The sequence below is a fragment of the Neolamprologus multifasciatus genome, chromosome 14, assembly GCF_963576455.1.
Source record: "Neolamprologus multifasciatus chromosome 14, fNeoMul1.2, whole genome shotgun sequence".
Taxonomy (NCBI): domain Eukaryota; kingdom Metazoa; phylum Chordata; class Actinopteri; order Cichliformes; family Cichlidae; genus Neolamprologus; species Neolamprologus multifasciatus.
The window spans coordinates 28,303,278-28,319,061 of NC_140452.1; the positions used below are offsets into that span (position 1 = coordinate 28,303,278).

General features: G+C 39.2%; 1 protein-coding gene across 1 annotated transcript in view; it reads right to left on the minus strand.

The window, feature by feature from the left end:
- Positions 1–15,784, minus strand: part of egfem1 (EGF-like and EMI domain containing 1) — a 60,030-nt gene that overhangs the window by 32,376 nt on the left and 11,870 nt on the right. The window contains exons 5-13 of the mRNA XM_085184303.1: positions 10,450–10,572; positions 6,127–6,249; positions 3,702–3,827; positions 3,329–3,451; positions 1,989–2,111; positions 1,121–1,258; positions 783–905; positions 328–450; positions 8–253 (exon numbers count right to left, since the gene is read on the minus strand). Of these exons, the coding sequence (XP_085040429.1) occupies positions 8–253; positions 328–450; positions 783–905; positions 1,121–1,258; positions 1,989–2,111; positions 3,329–3,451; positions 3,702–3,827; positions 6,127–6,249; positions 10,450–10,572 (1,248 nt within the window). The remainder of the gene's footprint in view (positions 1–7; positions 254–327; positions 451–782; positions 906–1,120; positions 1,259–1,988; positions 2,112–3,328; positions 3,452–3,701; positions 3,828–6,126; positions 6,250–10,449; positions 10,573–15,784) is intronic.

Consider the following 15,784-nt stretch of genomic DNA (forward strand, 5'->3'; position numbering starts at 1 on the left):
ACTGTACCTATGTGACTGTCCAGTCTGAGCTCTCCCCTGCGCTCTCTCAGGATCTCTAATACTTTTTCACTGTCACCATGGTGACTACCATCGTCGTCGTCATCATCTTCGCTGCCGTAATGGGAGCGCAAGGCTGCCGTGTACTGCAGGAGCTGAGGAGCGTTGCGGAACAGCAGGTCTGGTAATCTGCCAGCCTCGAGCTGCACTTCCTCATCTTCTTCATCTTCCTCTTCCAGCTCTTTGCCGTAAAGAGCTAAGGAGACCAAGTACAATGTTATATGTCAAGAAATGCAGAGTGGTATTTGGAAAGCTGAAAATGTTACTCACACACGCAAGAGCGCCGGTCCTCATTCAAACGGAAGCCCTGTTGACAAAAGCACTCGTACGCTCCCAGACTGTTGATGCAGTATTGTTCACAGTCCGAGGTCTCCGCCAGACACTCGTCAATGTCTAACAGAAGAAAATGCAAACATAGTACAAGTATATGAAAAGATAGTGTAGCACTGTAGCAAGTTGACACAGATGTGGATTTTTTTTTCTACCCATCCAGAAGTTGCACTTGACTGTACATCACTTTTTGAGTAAAATGTTCTCCCCCCCCCCCCCCCCCCCCCCCCCCCCCCCCCCCCTTTTCTACTAGGAACTGGCCTTGAAAGGATTCATTTTTCAGGACTGACTTAGTAAATACGCTTTTTAGAATTTGTGTCATACACAGCTTTGCCACAACACAGAAAACCTTAATAAGTACCAGACTAGATGATCTGCTAAGAGTCCAACCTTACCGTCACAGCTGCAACCGTCTGGATTTAGTCTGTAACCAGGCCAGCAGCTGCACTCATAGCCGCCTGGATAATTTTTACAGAAGTGGCTGCAGCAGGACTCCTCACTCACACACTCATTATTATCTGTGGAAAGTATTAAACAGCTGGTATGAAGAGATCCTTCTGAAGGACTGAAGCACAGAGCCAAAACACATTAAATGAAACAGGTGAACAAACAACAAAATAAAGAAATAAAGACAGAGTACTATGTCTTTAAAGCATTTTTAGTACTTAAATATATATACATATATATATATATATATATACATATACACACACACATATATAGAAGGTCTGACCTACACAGGTCTTCCTGTCTTGGTCCAGCTGGTAGCCCTGGTTACAGGAGCAAAGAGGGCCATTGGTGGTATGCTCACAATGATGAGAGCAACCTCCGTTGTTCTTCTCGCAGCTGTTCACAATCTCCATCTCAATGCCTGGAGATGAAAGGATCAAACCGCAACAACAGTACACACCCACAGATGAAATATAGGGTCAATGACAGGGGGCATTTTTGGCTAATAGTGACTCTGTAAATCACATTTAATTTTGCATTTTATATGCTCAACATAAATACCTAATGAGAGTATGATGGATTTAAATAGGATATAACTTAGGACTCGGTTGAATTTTGAGGCATATCACACATGTCAGTCCTGTGTGCTACACTAAAATATTTACAAGCAAAGTTTTGTGATTCAAATTAAAGAGCAGTTTACAAGTAACCTGGTATTTGCGTTGTGTTCTGTTGTTAGCAGAAAAAAAAGGAAATGATTTTAGAATGTGCAATCTGCACCAGCCTGCGCTATAGTGTGTAGTGGTATTTATATTTATTTAGCAAGGGAAAGGTTACTAGTTCAATTCCCATTACAGTCAAAAACTCCCTTTGGGGTGGCCTCAGGAAGGACACTTGGTGTAAAATAAAACTCAAATATGTGGAGCTACCTGACGTGGTGACAACTTCTCATAGCCGAGCAGCCAAAAGCCATTTTGTTAAAATTGTAACGTAAAAATAAAAATAAAAATAAAAAAACTAAGGCACATTTGAATCAGAACATTTTCAACAAAGTCATTCTGAAATGATGTAAGTTGTTCCCTTATTTGCATAATAAAAATCACTCAGCAGTCTTTACAGTTTGTGGAAGGTAGGCTGAAGTTCTTACTTACGGTAGCATTGTTTAGCATCAGCACCGAGTTCAAAACCCGGATGACACACACAGCTAAAGGAACCCAACATGTTGACACAACCATGGGAACACTTGGCATGGCCAGAGCTGCACTCATCAATGTCTATAAGAGGCGAATATTAACACACTTTAGATAATGGTATGACAAATGTCAACAGATACACCAAGACATGTAGGCAGAAACACATGAGCATGAGATCAGTCCACTGATTGTGTCAAAGATTTATCTACTGTATTGCAAAACTGCAGAATATTATTCAGCGTCATATTAAGAAACAGCGGAGGTAAACAGGATTTCAGTGTTCATGAAACCTGTATCCTGTAACCTGACTTTCTTGGTCAAGTAGCAGCTAAGTCTCCAACCAAATCCAGAGTTCCTAAAACAAGTAGATGTGCGCAGTCCTGTGGAAAGTTAACTACAGCTCTCAACATCTTGTAGAACCACAATTAGCTATAACATGAAGTAACTACTTTCCATATGAGTTTCTCACAATGTAGCAGAGGGAATCTGCCCTACTTTGAATGCCGTTTCATTTAATTGAGGTCTGTAGGCATTGATTTATGCACAGTTCTCTTAAGGTCCCATCACAAAATTTCATTTAGGTTGAGATCTGGGCATTGACTGAGCCACTGCAGGACCTTGATTATTTTCTTTTTCATTTCATGTCATTCTGTTATAGTTTTGCTGCTGTGCCTGGACATTCTTTTCCATATGGGATGTTTTGGTACACAGTTGAGTTCATGGTCAACTCAATGACTGCAAGGCATGAATCACTACACCTCCACCACCATGCTTGACAGTTGGAATGAGGTCTTTGTGATGATATCCTGTGTTTGTGTTTTATGGCCAAACCTCTTCCCTTTGGTCTTATCTGTCCAAAGGGCATTGTTCCAGAAGCCCTGCAGTTTGTTCTGTGCCATGCTGCCATGTTGTTTTTATAGACAAGTCATACTTTTTCATTCTTTTTGTAACTGAACAATCGGGAACTTTAACATTCAGCATGCTAACTGAGGCTTGCAGAGTCTGAGAGGTTTTTTGTAGTTTCTTTAAGTCTAAAAGGGTGAGTTTGCTGGGAAGATTATGGCATTGTATGACACACACCTGAATGCTTAGACCTGCTCACACCTGCCAATGATCTAATAATTAAGTGCATTTGATTAGTAGCGCCTCGTTGCTACTTGCCGTCTTAGTTATAGGGAAGCAGTAATGGTGTAGTTAGTTTCTCACAGGACTGCATAGAAAACTTTCTTTCTCAATACAGGAAGCCAGAGGTCTTATCTGAGTTATAGCTATGTGAGTGAGAGAGAGGGCTTTGTCACCTTCACAGTTCTTGGCATCTCCAGCCAGTGCAAAACCAGGTCGGCAGCTGCAGTGAACTCGGCCTTCTTCTGAAGTACACATCTGGCTGCAGCCTCCATTCCTCTCCTCACAGGGGTCCATCACTAACACGAGGAGAAACATACACATACATATATTTGCAGAATGAAGCCAGGTCAGGACAGTTTGATGAGGACAATTTGTATTCTTGACATCTGAATCATGCACATTAATATATTTTCTGTCACAACAAGATTCCTAGTAAAATGAATCAGTGCATTAAAATCCATGAAGACTATTCCGATTTTGAGCTGTGTAATGCACAGCTCTGCCACTTTCATAGATGTTTCTGCACCAAAAGTTAAGCTGACTTACATTTACAGTGTCTCCCATCCCTCTTCAGCTGGTAGTTCTTCCGACACTCACATTTGTAGTGATTGTCCCCCGTGTCCACACACTTGTGTTCACATCCACCATTCAAGACAGAGCAGGAATTCACAGCTTAAGAGCAAAGAAGATAGACGAGTGCTCAGTAAAAAAAAAAGTCATAAAGCCCATCCGCTCAGGTGCTCAAGTGCAGATTTAATGGGGCTGAAAGTCGTACTAAGTTTTCAGTAACTTAGAAAGGATGATAAATATAACTGAATTTTCTGGCAATTCAAAATACCTTTCACAGCTCAAGTTGCACAGCTGTATAATTGTGGAAAACACTTGGGTAAATGCAGGAAACTGGAAAAAAAAAGGTCTTCAATAGGCCTGTTGGTCCAGTGACTACCTCTGGTTTATTTTCTAATGATCTTTCCATCCTATCATTCCTGCAACTTAATGACGTGCCAAATATGAATATTAGCCGTGTGCCTTCTGGGTGCTCTAAACACAGACATGATGACACAGGCTGTAAAACTGAATGAACGGCAGGCTTTTAACACTGATGACTTCCACAGACACAATTAGCCATCCCTCTGCATCCGTACCTATCCTTTAACACAAAAGCTGCAGCTGGAAACTGAGAGCATTAGGGGACATACATAGAAACAGAGATGTACCCTTTTTCTCCAAGTAACAAATTTTTTCATTAAATGACAAATTTTATGGCCTTAAAAGGGTAAAAGTACTTTACCGCCTTGCATTTCTCCTTTTAAATTGTGTCTGAATTTCTCACAAGGATTATTCAATGAAGCTCTGTGCTTCTACGCTTTCATTCTGTTGTTTTTTTTTTTACTATGTCTGTTTGTTACATTTGTACAAAACCCAAAGTGAATAAATTAGTTCTGGCATTAACTGTGTTCAGTGACTGCTACCAATGAAGTCTGGTTTTCATTGGACTGAACACTCACTGGCAACTTCATTATGTAGACCTTGCTAATCCTGGCTTCAGAACACCCTTAATTCTTTGTGGCACAGATTTATCGAGGTGGTGGAAACATTCCACAGAGAGTTTGGTTCATGTTACAGCGTCACACATTTGCTCCACATCCATGATATCGCCCACTTTGGGATTACGATTTCACGTTGTGCTAAGAAACTATTCCCCACACCATTATGCCAACACCCGCAGTCTGAACCCTACCGTCTGAATGTTGCAACACAAATCTAGACTCATTAAGCAGGCAACATTTTTAAGACATCTATTGTGAGCTGTAGCTTCAGGTACCTGCTCTTAGCTAACAGGAATGGCACCCACTGTCATCCTCAGCTGCTGTAGTCCAAGTTTTCATATCTTGAGATGCTCTTCTGCATACCGTGGCTGTAATGACTGGTCATCTGAGTTATTAATGTCTTCCTGTTAGCTTGACGCAGTCTTACCATGTTCCTCTGACCTCTGACATTAAGAAAGCATTTTCGCCCAGCAAGCCGCCGCTCACTGGATATTTTCTTTTTGTCGAACTGTTCTCTGTAAACAATAGAAATTGTTGTGTGGGAAAATCCCAGCAGCTCAGCAGTTTCTGAAATGCTTCGACTGGCTCGTCTGGCACCAACAATCTTTCTTCCCCATTGTAATGCTCAGTTTGAACTTCAGCAGATCATCTTGACCATGTCTGCATGTTTAAAAGCACTGAGTTGTTTACTGACTTATTACAGATTTGTGTTAACCAGCAGTTGAGAAAGTATATATGTCAGTTATGCCTCCAGTTTGCACTCTTGGTAAGATAAGATAAGATAAGATAAGATAAGATAAGATAAGATAAGATAAGATAAGATAAGATAAGATAAGATAAGATAATTCTGTTTTTACTGCTGTTTTAAATTAAACATTTGAGCTTTGCGCTTGACTGTTAAATTTCCAATTAAGCTGCTGATGCTATGAGAAAGACTCTACAGTATCTCTTCATAAAATGACAAAATATTGCCATAAACACTAAAAACAACAGAGACAATGATGCTGATGGATTCTCGTATACACACTTTCTACATCCATGTTGCGAGTAAGTGCATTATCAGTGTGTATCCTAAGTATTTGTATGGCATAACCTTTCTAATGTCATAAACGTGTAGTAAAGGGCTCTGATCGCCAGATGATCTGTTGCTTAAGTTTCATAAAATAAATATGGTGAGATTGACATTAATATTCCTATCAAAAGCTTGGAAAGAAAGCTCACAAGCAAATTCTCATAATGTCAGGCTATCCTTCAAAAGTGCAATAAATTCAAACCATTTTTTAAAAACTGTATTTTATCTGTTTTATTACAAATGACTGCAAAAAATCCTGAATTATTAATGTGGGAAAAATTCGGTGTGGGGAGGAGTAGATAGAAAACAGTTTGCACAAGTGCTGTAAATCCTTTTCTTTAGTACTTACCGATACAAGTTCGACCATCTGAGTGCATACGGAAGCCTTCACTGCACTCACAGTGATAGGAGCCCGGTGTGTTGACACATGTCTGCTGGCATCCTCCATTGAGCTCCTCACATTCGTCTACATCTGAACACACAGATATGCAATGGATGCATACCTCATACAGATATATATTTATATGTATTCATGCACCACGCCTTGCTTCTGACTAATTCAAATATGAAATTTACAGCCATCACAGTGATGAATATGGAACAGTTTCCCTGCTTCTTGATTAAAAGTTTGCGCTTTGCTCAGGAATGAGACACCTGTAACTGTGGTCAGTTGTGAGAGAACAGCGTTCAATTTAATGAAGGATTAAAATTAGCTTTTTAGAAACAAGGAATTTATTACATCCTTAATAAAAAAAAAAGTCCCACCCAGCTTTGAGGTGGTCTAATTAAACATTCCGTTTGACGCACGCCAAATAACAGAAAACGAATAACGCAATTTTACGGGATTGTGGAATAAAGAGGTGTAATTGTGTAATTTTAACCAATTTTAAGCTCCAATTTCTCATGCTTTAAATGTTAATGATTAAGTGTGCTGTTCAGCTTATTCCCCCATCAGCTCATTCAGTTTTACTAGTGAAGAAAAACACTAAAAGCTAACTGCATATTATGTCTCCTGTGAACAAAACGATGAAACGGTGAATATCAGCAGCACAAACTACATGTACTCTGAGCTCCGAAGGAAAGACTTTTACAACTACACTTTCTTTGGTGTGAGTGATGAGTGGTTTATCATGCTCTTTGCACATGATTCATTTGTTCATTGTGTTTCCTACAGTTCCTCATGTGTGTCAGAGAGAAGGAAGCCGTGAAGCCAAAAACCTGAAACCTCAACTCACGTATACGTATTGGGGACAGTGCTCATAAGATCCTCCAAAACTCTTCCTGCTTGTCATCTCTGACTTTTTCAGATTACACTAATTCCTGTGTTATGTCTGTATGTGCAATGACTGCCCAAATAAAGTTTTATTTTGTGTTTTCTTTTTGTATTTTTCCCAGGAACGTGTGGTTCAGTTTATTTGAGCAAGCACAACACAACCATAATTCTGGTTTCTCTGAGGTCAGAAAATTTCCTAAGTACTACAAATATACTAAATCACTTTCAGATCGTTTATGTGTGCATTTATTTGTGTTTGTGTTTTGCTCTCTACACATTTAAATCTCTGGCAAACCCATGTGGGCAATCCTCTCCAAAGTGATTGCAAGACTATAGTCGCCTGAAGAAATTCCTAATGGTTTGTTCCATTCTTTGAACATATACATGGATGTTGGAAATATTTACTGCAGATTGCACTCATAAGGTGTGTGCCACTGAAACAAGGCTCTTTTGTATGGCTGCTATTGTGAATGATGCTTAACATCCAAAACAGCTGAACAGAAAAAGGTTTGTCAAGGTTGCTTATTGGTTTCCCCAGTTGAGATAATTTCAGCGTGAGACATACAGTGAGGTGCATGCAGGGCTGGAGGTGTCACAGGTCAGGAGGTCATATCATGTGACAGCAGAACTGTTGAGCTAACACATACAATTAGGCGAAACAGCAGCCCTACTAACATGCTGCTGAACTGCTTTAGTGGCACAAATGAGGTAGAATTTTTTTTCTTTTTTTAAAAAATGGTAGTTTGAATGTTAAAAGACCCCATTTTAGTGAGAACCAAAAACTCAAAGCAAGTTCTCTCACCAAAATCTTCAGGGTGCTTCAGTTTTGGTCAGATAAAACTCTAAAAATAGTAACGTCACTTTCTTTTCTGCCACACGTTAAAGTCAAAAACACTCTTTTTTGCCAGTAATTTAACCACATGTAGTGAACAAATGGGGCAACTGTGGTTCAGGAGATAGAATGGGTCACCCGCCCAGGTCTGGCTCCTCCAACCTGCATGTCAAAGTGTCCTTAGGCGAAATACTGAACCCCAAGTTGCCCTTGATGCATCTATTGGAGTGTGAGTCTATGAGTGTTTGGTGCAAGTGAAAAATGCTATGTAAGTATCAGGCTGTACTTTCACGCAAATTCACACAAAAGCCCCTAAAATAAGAAATGAACAGCTGCTAATGCTGCTCACTCCTGACTTCTCCAGCAACCTGTGAGGCATAAACATGTTAGAGTGACACTATCCTGTCTTAAAGGTCAAAGATCAGGAGCATTTGTTCACACCTGTAGCTTTTAGGAACAAATGGGCGTGCCGCTAACTCAACGTATTTCTTTCAGAGGAGACAGATGAACTGGGAGGGCACGCTTGTTATAATATATCAGCACTGCCTGTGTGGACAGATGCGTGTGTAGGTCTACAGAGGCCAGATCATTTAAATGTAGCAGATTCAAGAAATACTTGTGGAGAAAACACAAAGGCCACTGAATTACCTCACATGGATGAATGTAAACAAATGCTCACGTTCATTTATAGATGTTGTTAGTCAAAATAATAGGTGTGTCACTATGTAAAAGTTTCTAAAGTTAACTTTTTTCTCCCTGAGATTAAAAAGCCCAAAAAGTATACAATGAATGGTAAAATAAAGGCCTAAATTAAATGTACAGTGATCATTTTTTGTGCTATTGCTGATGGAACACAGTACCACAGGCTTATGTAAAGGATGGCATGTGTCTGCCTATCCGGTCGTTAAGTGATGACGTGAGGAATCCTACTTCCGGGCCTAAAGTAGTCTGCGTTTAATATGGCTTTTGTGTTGTTAACATGTTTAATGTTTTGTATTTTCTTCTATTTAATCTCAAAAAGCTCCTAAAACAGTCAGTGATCACTGTTGACCTCCCTCGGCTTTTATTACCGCTAATCATTTATTTAAGATCAGTTTTTAAAACCTTAGGATGTAACTACAGCCCAGCCCATGCAGCAGTATATGAATGACTAACCTCGTATTGTGGATGGATTATCTCAGTTGTTCTCCTGGCTAAAGTTTGGTCCTTTTACAGCATCCTGCCATGCGATTACATTTGTTCCTGACCACCGAGAACACTCACATTAACTTTTATCGAGTGGAAAAAAAGTTAGCTTGTTTATATTATGCTAACATAGCTGTGTCGCTAGCGGTCACGTAGCACATCATTATATACCAGCTAGCAATACTTCAGTAACCCTACAAACGTCACTGCTGTTTAGTTTTCTGTCTTCATTTATGTTGGAAGTGATAACAGAGCTGTACGTTTTAATTTGTTTCCAAAACCCCGCAGTCAGGACATGCTATATTGTATTTAGATAGAAGCTAGCGAGCTAACTTCCTGCTAACTTCTAACTCTGTTAAATGTCTTAAATTCCGTTTTCATGGATGCCTGGATGTTAAACTCAATTGTTACACCTGGTAGAGCAGAACGCTGATCATTTTATTAAAGATGAAAGACTTAGACAGTTTTTCAACTCTCAGTAATGCCATAGTGATCGTTTGATATATGGACCTGCAGCGGAGTTTAGGCCCAGACACGGCTAGTGACATCAGACTTAACGACCGGATACAGTAGATGAACACTGAGTGCATCATTTGCATAAAGAAGCAACTCCAGTAAAGCTTCTAATCAAGAGATTGAGAAAGGATTAAGAACGAGTAGAGGATGGGCAGATACTGAAAAATGGATCACGCCAGTGTTTTCCTGCAATGACATAATTATTTTTTCCTAACCAAGCGGTTTTGGTGCCGTAACTTTAACTGTTTCAAATGGGAAGTTGCATCAAAAATAAAAACAACTGACAGGTATAGACATTAGATGCCAATCATAACGTTATTTTTTACCCTAATAAACTTGCACAGAATTTCCGTGACTGTGTCTTGATTGCGATGCTATCTCGCTGGGAAAAACTTGACCACAGGCTGACAAGCAGCCAAAGTAAGCCCATGCAAAAATGCCTTCATTGTAGTTCCCGTAACTAATTACTCAGTGCATTTATAATTTCAGACTAAAGGTAAATTGAAGCAGGAAAGTGGACTGCCATAAAATGTTGGAAGAGAAGATGATCGCATTTAGGGCTCCCTGTGCAAAAAGCTTCATAGTGATGTCATAATTAATCAGCTAGGGGCCGTCTTGCTATGGGGTTACACAAGCTGGGACACATAAACATGACACTCAGTACTCAGTAGTCATTAGTACTGAGTTACATGAACTCGATTACAGAGAACAGAGTCGTAGCACTACTAAATGATAACAAATTCACAGGCACATTATATTATATTATATTATATTATATTATATTATATTATATTATATTAATAACAATGAAGTTAACCCAGGGAGTCAGTGTTTGTACGCCAGCTATTTCTAGATGTCCACATTACCATTGCAGGCCTTGCCATCTGGCCCCAGCCTACTGCCTTCAGGGCACTTGCAGTAGTAGCTGCCAATGGTGTTGCAACAGTACCCCTCACAGCCGCCTTCATCCACTTCACATTCGTTAACATCTGAAAGAAGAACATTGAAGGCTAAGTTCACTAAGTTAATTCACAGTTAACAAAACATTGCAGCTTAATTAAATGTGAGAAAAAGATTTTTGGCCTCACTGCATCCTAAACTTTTTGTAGGGTTTTTGTTTGTTTGCCTCTTTCCTTTCTTTTTTTCTTTGTATTATTGTAGGGTCTTCACCTTACAATACAATGCATCTTGAGGAACTGTTGTTGTGATTTAGTGATATATAAATATATATTGAAGTCTATTGACAGGATTTAAGGATCGGTGCGCTCATGAAGCACAACGAAAGAACAGGAGAAAGTCTCATCCCTGCTGCTCAACCACAAACTGCTCAAGTGCAAGAGACACAATCCTGAGACCACCGAACCTAACACTCCGTTTACCCACAGTACACAACCAAGAGAGATGAACTAAGACCTTGCCAGGGGAGGCTGAGGAGTATGATCCCCCTAAACGTGAAGCACACCATCCAGACCCTCTTCTTGAAGAGGGGATCCACCACCCAAGTTTTTCAGTCCAGTCACAATCTCCCCAACTTCCACAAACGTTGCATATGCGTGTTAGCTGTTACAACCCCACAACATACAGAGCCTTGAGAAACTCGGGACACATTTCATCCACTCCAGAGGCCTCTCCAAACCTTGGTGACCTCACCTCCAGTGATGGCTTAGTCATCCCTTTTGTCCCTAGACTCTGTTTCCTCTACAGAAGGCATGTCAATGGAATTGAGGAGATCTTCTAAGTGTCCCTTCTACTACCCAACTAAAAGTCCTCATTTGAGGTCAAATTAAAAAAAAAAATACTGGCATTAAAACTCTTTTCAAAGTCTTAATATGTTTATCTTACCTTACTTCTTACTTGGTTTTCCCAACCTTCTAATCTGGTGTGATTTCACCACACAAATTTTCCTTTATCTTCTAATATGCATGAAGCGGTAACAAGAAACCCTATTAATATGAATGATCTATGACACATGGCAATGAGATATTGCTCTAAGTATTATTTTTATAGTAGAGAGATTGTTGGCTGAAGATTTATAACAGGCAGGTCTGGTAAATGTTACTAACATATGCAGTAGTTATAATCGAGCAACAAAGGAAGACATTTTAATTTATAGCATTACTTTAAAATAGTTTCCGGTTTGTAAAACGGGCTTTCATTTGATATACAGAAATACTTTTTTTAAATTTATTTTTTATGCGTATTTCTGTTTTACTGAAGTCCCCACTGTTTAAACTGCTTTCTATTGAAAACACTACAATCTTTCATACCACCTTTACTATCCCACGCCATTACTAGCTGGTCAGATGAGGTTGGCACCTATTGTCCCTACAATCCAAAGATAGAAAACAGCAGTGTAACATTTTACACTCTTTGATCAGGATCAAGTCTATACAGCTGACTTGATCCTGATCAATCAGTGTAAAATGTTATACTCCTGTTTTTTGCCACAGTAGTTCTGGTCCATGATACACTGTTACAGGAATGGTTTTGAAAAGGGATACGCTGTCAGTGATATGCAGACATCAGATATAGGCATCTCCTGTCAGAGAAGGTGGAAAGGAAATATTATTTAGTATCTTGTCGCCATCTGTTAAAAAGATTAAATGTGGCCTCTAACTGTACATTGAGTTTGTTTATTCTGAATAACAGGAAATTTCCAATGTGGAGAAACAGTTTGGGGAAAAAAAAACAGGAAACAGCGTGCTTTTAAAAAAATGCATCGTTTAGCAGCTTGTTTTTATTAGATTGAAGGAAAACGACAACAGTGTTTGTTTAAATTAGTCTGATGTATCACTTTGTGAAAGTCATAATCTTTTTTTTATTAACATGCTATTATAAAATAACATGCTTTTAATGGTGGTTTTTAAGATTTGTTTAGCTTTTCAAGGGGTAATGAAGGAATAATGTCCTATTTCTTATACCGCTATCTAACTATTCATGCAAAGGCTAATCTAAAGGCACATGCATTTTCAATAAGCCGTGAAACAAAGCCTTTGGTTTCGGGGGAGAAAAAAAAAGGCTTTCGATTTTAACATACTCAGCAGTACTCTTATGTTGATCCTGCAGGGGGAAGACACCCATGGAGCAACCGATGACTTGGCCAGAGTTATTAAAAGACAACAGGGTATGAAAAGCAGTTTATGTTGTTCAGGTAAAATACTTGATAATATATCTGTTTCCCCACATCTGCATTCTCAAAAAAATAAGAAATAAAGAAAGGATTTGAGTCTGTGTATGTGAAAGCTGCTTCCTGATAACGGCACAAAGCCACAGCAGTCAGTTTAGACAAAATTGTCTCCAGCTGAGCACGCAAGATGCGTTATCAATAGCCTATTCAAATCCTTTCATGCGATGTGATGCAAAGAGCCATAGTTTGAACGAGCGATGCTGAATTATTGCAACCATGTGTGTTCCCTGTGGAGATAAAGAGATACTATACGGCTCCATATTTTACAGTGGGTGAAATCAGAAGCAAGGAAAAGCAGCAGCCGTGACAAATATCCTCATAAATTGAATGCTTCGCTTGAACAGGATTTTAAAAGTTTGCAGAGTTCTGCAGGACCTCAGAAACAAAGGATGGGTCGCCATATTTCTTTTTCAGGCCACACCCACACTTGGTTTCCAAGGGCATGCAGGGTTTTCTGGGTAATGTAAAGGGAGACACAGATTCACAATTAATTTCAAGAATTTCTGAAGGAGACAATGATCAGTGCTGATATTACAGATATTTATCTTTTGGGTTTAGCTCTTTGTAAATCACTTTTCCTTAGTTGTTTTATTTTTATAATTAGCACATTGTTTTCCTCAGAAAAATACACATAAATAATGTAAGCCTTGGCTTTACAAGCCTTTACTTACATGGAAGTCCAACACTCTTCCCATTCATCTTTAACAAGAAGAAGCTCTAAGAAACTTTATGCCCATCCGGGAAAACACACACACACATGTGCATACCTATAGCTGTCCACAGAGACACAACCCTGTTCTATACTTTTCATCAACTCACAAGGAAGTGACATAGACTCTTAACCTTAGCCCTGCCCCCCCACTCACACATCCCTACTTTGATCCTGCAGCTCCCTGGAGCCTTAATGAGCTCTCCGTATTAGCTCAGGGTCATTTGTCATCACCATCAAGATGGTGCGCAGGGAGAAGTGTTCACTTAGTGCCTTTCAAGTCATTTTTAAAATCCAGCTTTTTCCAGCACAAAACAACGCAACACTTAAAAAGAAACGTGTTAGCGAAGTGAACTGTGTCGCCCTGTCATCGTTACTAAATAGCACTTATTTTAATGAGAAGACTGAAAAAACAAAAAAAATTTTCCATTTAAACCATCACCTATATACAGGAATTTAATGAATTTTTTAATTAATTATCGAATTCCACATAATTCATCTTCAAAATCTCTGCAGACAGTCATCAAAAGAAGGTACTTTCAGCTGCTCCCTTCCTTACCCAAGGGGTCACCATAGAGCCATAGTGCATTTTTAAACTAACTTATTTTATCAGGAAGCTATCGATTTTAAACATAGTGATACTGTATATGATCTCAGCTTGTTGCAACAGATGGCTTTGTGAGCCTTCTGCCAGAGCTTTCGTCTTCTTGTAATGTATCCATGTATTTATCTTGATAAAGTTCAAAACAAGACGGAAACTGTTTTCTTCTTCATTTATGAATGGAAGTGATTTGTGTTTCCCATCAGTTAGGCCGAACAGAGAGGACAGCTGTTTGAATGCTTTTGTGTTCTCCATAGACAACTATCAACCACTGAGTCCTTATTCCTGGATATCTCATCAGGTGTTATTGACATTACTGTCTTCAGCATAGCATACAGTACCCCCCCCCCCCCCCCCTTTCCAGTTTCTCCAAGGACCACCGTTTTTCCTTCCCCTAGAAAAAAAAACGACCTTTAGTACATGGACATTAAATAAATCAACAAACCCTCAGCAATGTGCCCACTTTCCTCATGGTAAAACATTTAAAGATACAAATCTGGATCAATAACTGAGTCAGCAGGCGTTGGCTGCATGATTTGTCTCTCTCAGCACTCTTCAATGAATGCAGCAGAGCTTCAGTTGTCATAAGTGAAATTCAAGCCTGAGTAGATTTACTGATTCTTCCTTAATAGATGGAATTTGGGTCTGGAGCAGGACCGGTGTTCATTTCCCACCTATTCTAGGTTTGTTTCTATTATGGCAAGTTAACTGTGAAAAGAAATACTTACCAGACAGACCAGTAAAGAAAAAGCCTCAGCTCACACTTCTCTACAATAACAGGCCATTTTTCAGTCTTTTTATTTAACTTAATGTTACACATTACCAAAAAGATTCTTTAAACTGTGAGATTATGCTCTAAATATACACCATGAACTTTTGGAAACGTTCATGAAACAGGACACATTCTTCAACTGCTATTCTACTTCAGCAGCTCCACATAACTGCTATTTGCCAATGAGCTGTAATATTTCAAATGTTCCAAGTGATGATTTTGTATCTTTTTCCAGTGCATTCCTCCATTAGTTATTTGTTTTACATATATGTATATATATATTTTATTTATTATTATTTATTGAAGCTGAAAATGTGTTTTAGCTATGATGTAGAAGTGTCCCATTGCGGAGAAGAAGCAAAAGACCTTGTGAACCATACCGAAAGGTCAAAGGTTATTCAGGGACAGCTGAGGAGCTTAAAGAACCTGTCACAGAGAAGGAAGTAAGCTTCAACAATCTGCTCAGCGGCAACTAAAGATGAGACAAAAGGTGGATTGTTTTCAAGATATGGCGAGCTTGAGGAAGGGATACAATCAATCATGGCTCAGAACATTTAGGAAGAATGCCAACTGTCTGTCCCGTCTGCAGCATACAATAACAGAGGGGGTAAAAGGCAGAGCTGGTCATTGGTGATGGAAAGCCCTAATTTTGGATAGCTGGGTATGTTAATATGACGCATTGATATGTGAGAAAGTATTTTGAAAAGCTTATTTTCTCCTTGCTCTTAATTTTCTATGTGACAAACAATTAGCCCTGCTCACCTTCAACCATGTGGTGAACTCACTTGTGCAGCTCACATGCTTCCCATTTGTCTAAGGATGGATCAGATGTTTTAGGGGGACACAGATTATTTACTTGGTGTAAACAGGCTTTTTTTTCTTATCTTTCATTTCCGAATAGTAAATAATAAAATCTTATTTGTTCTCTGACA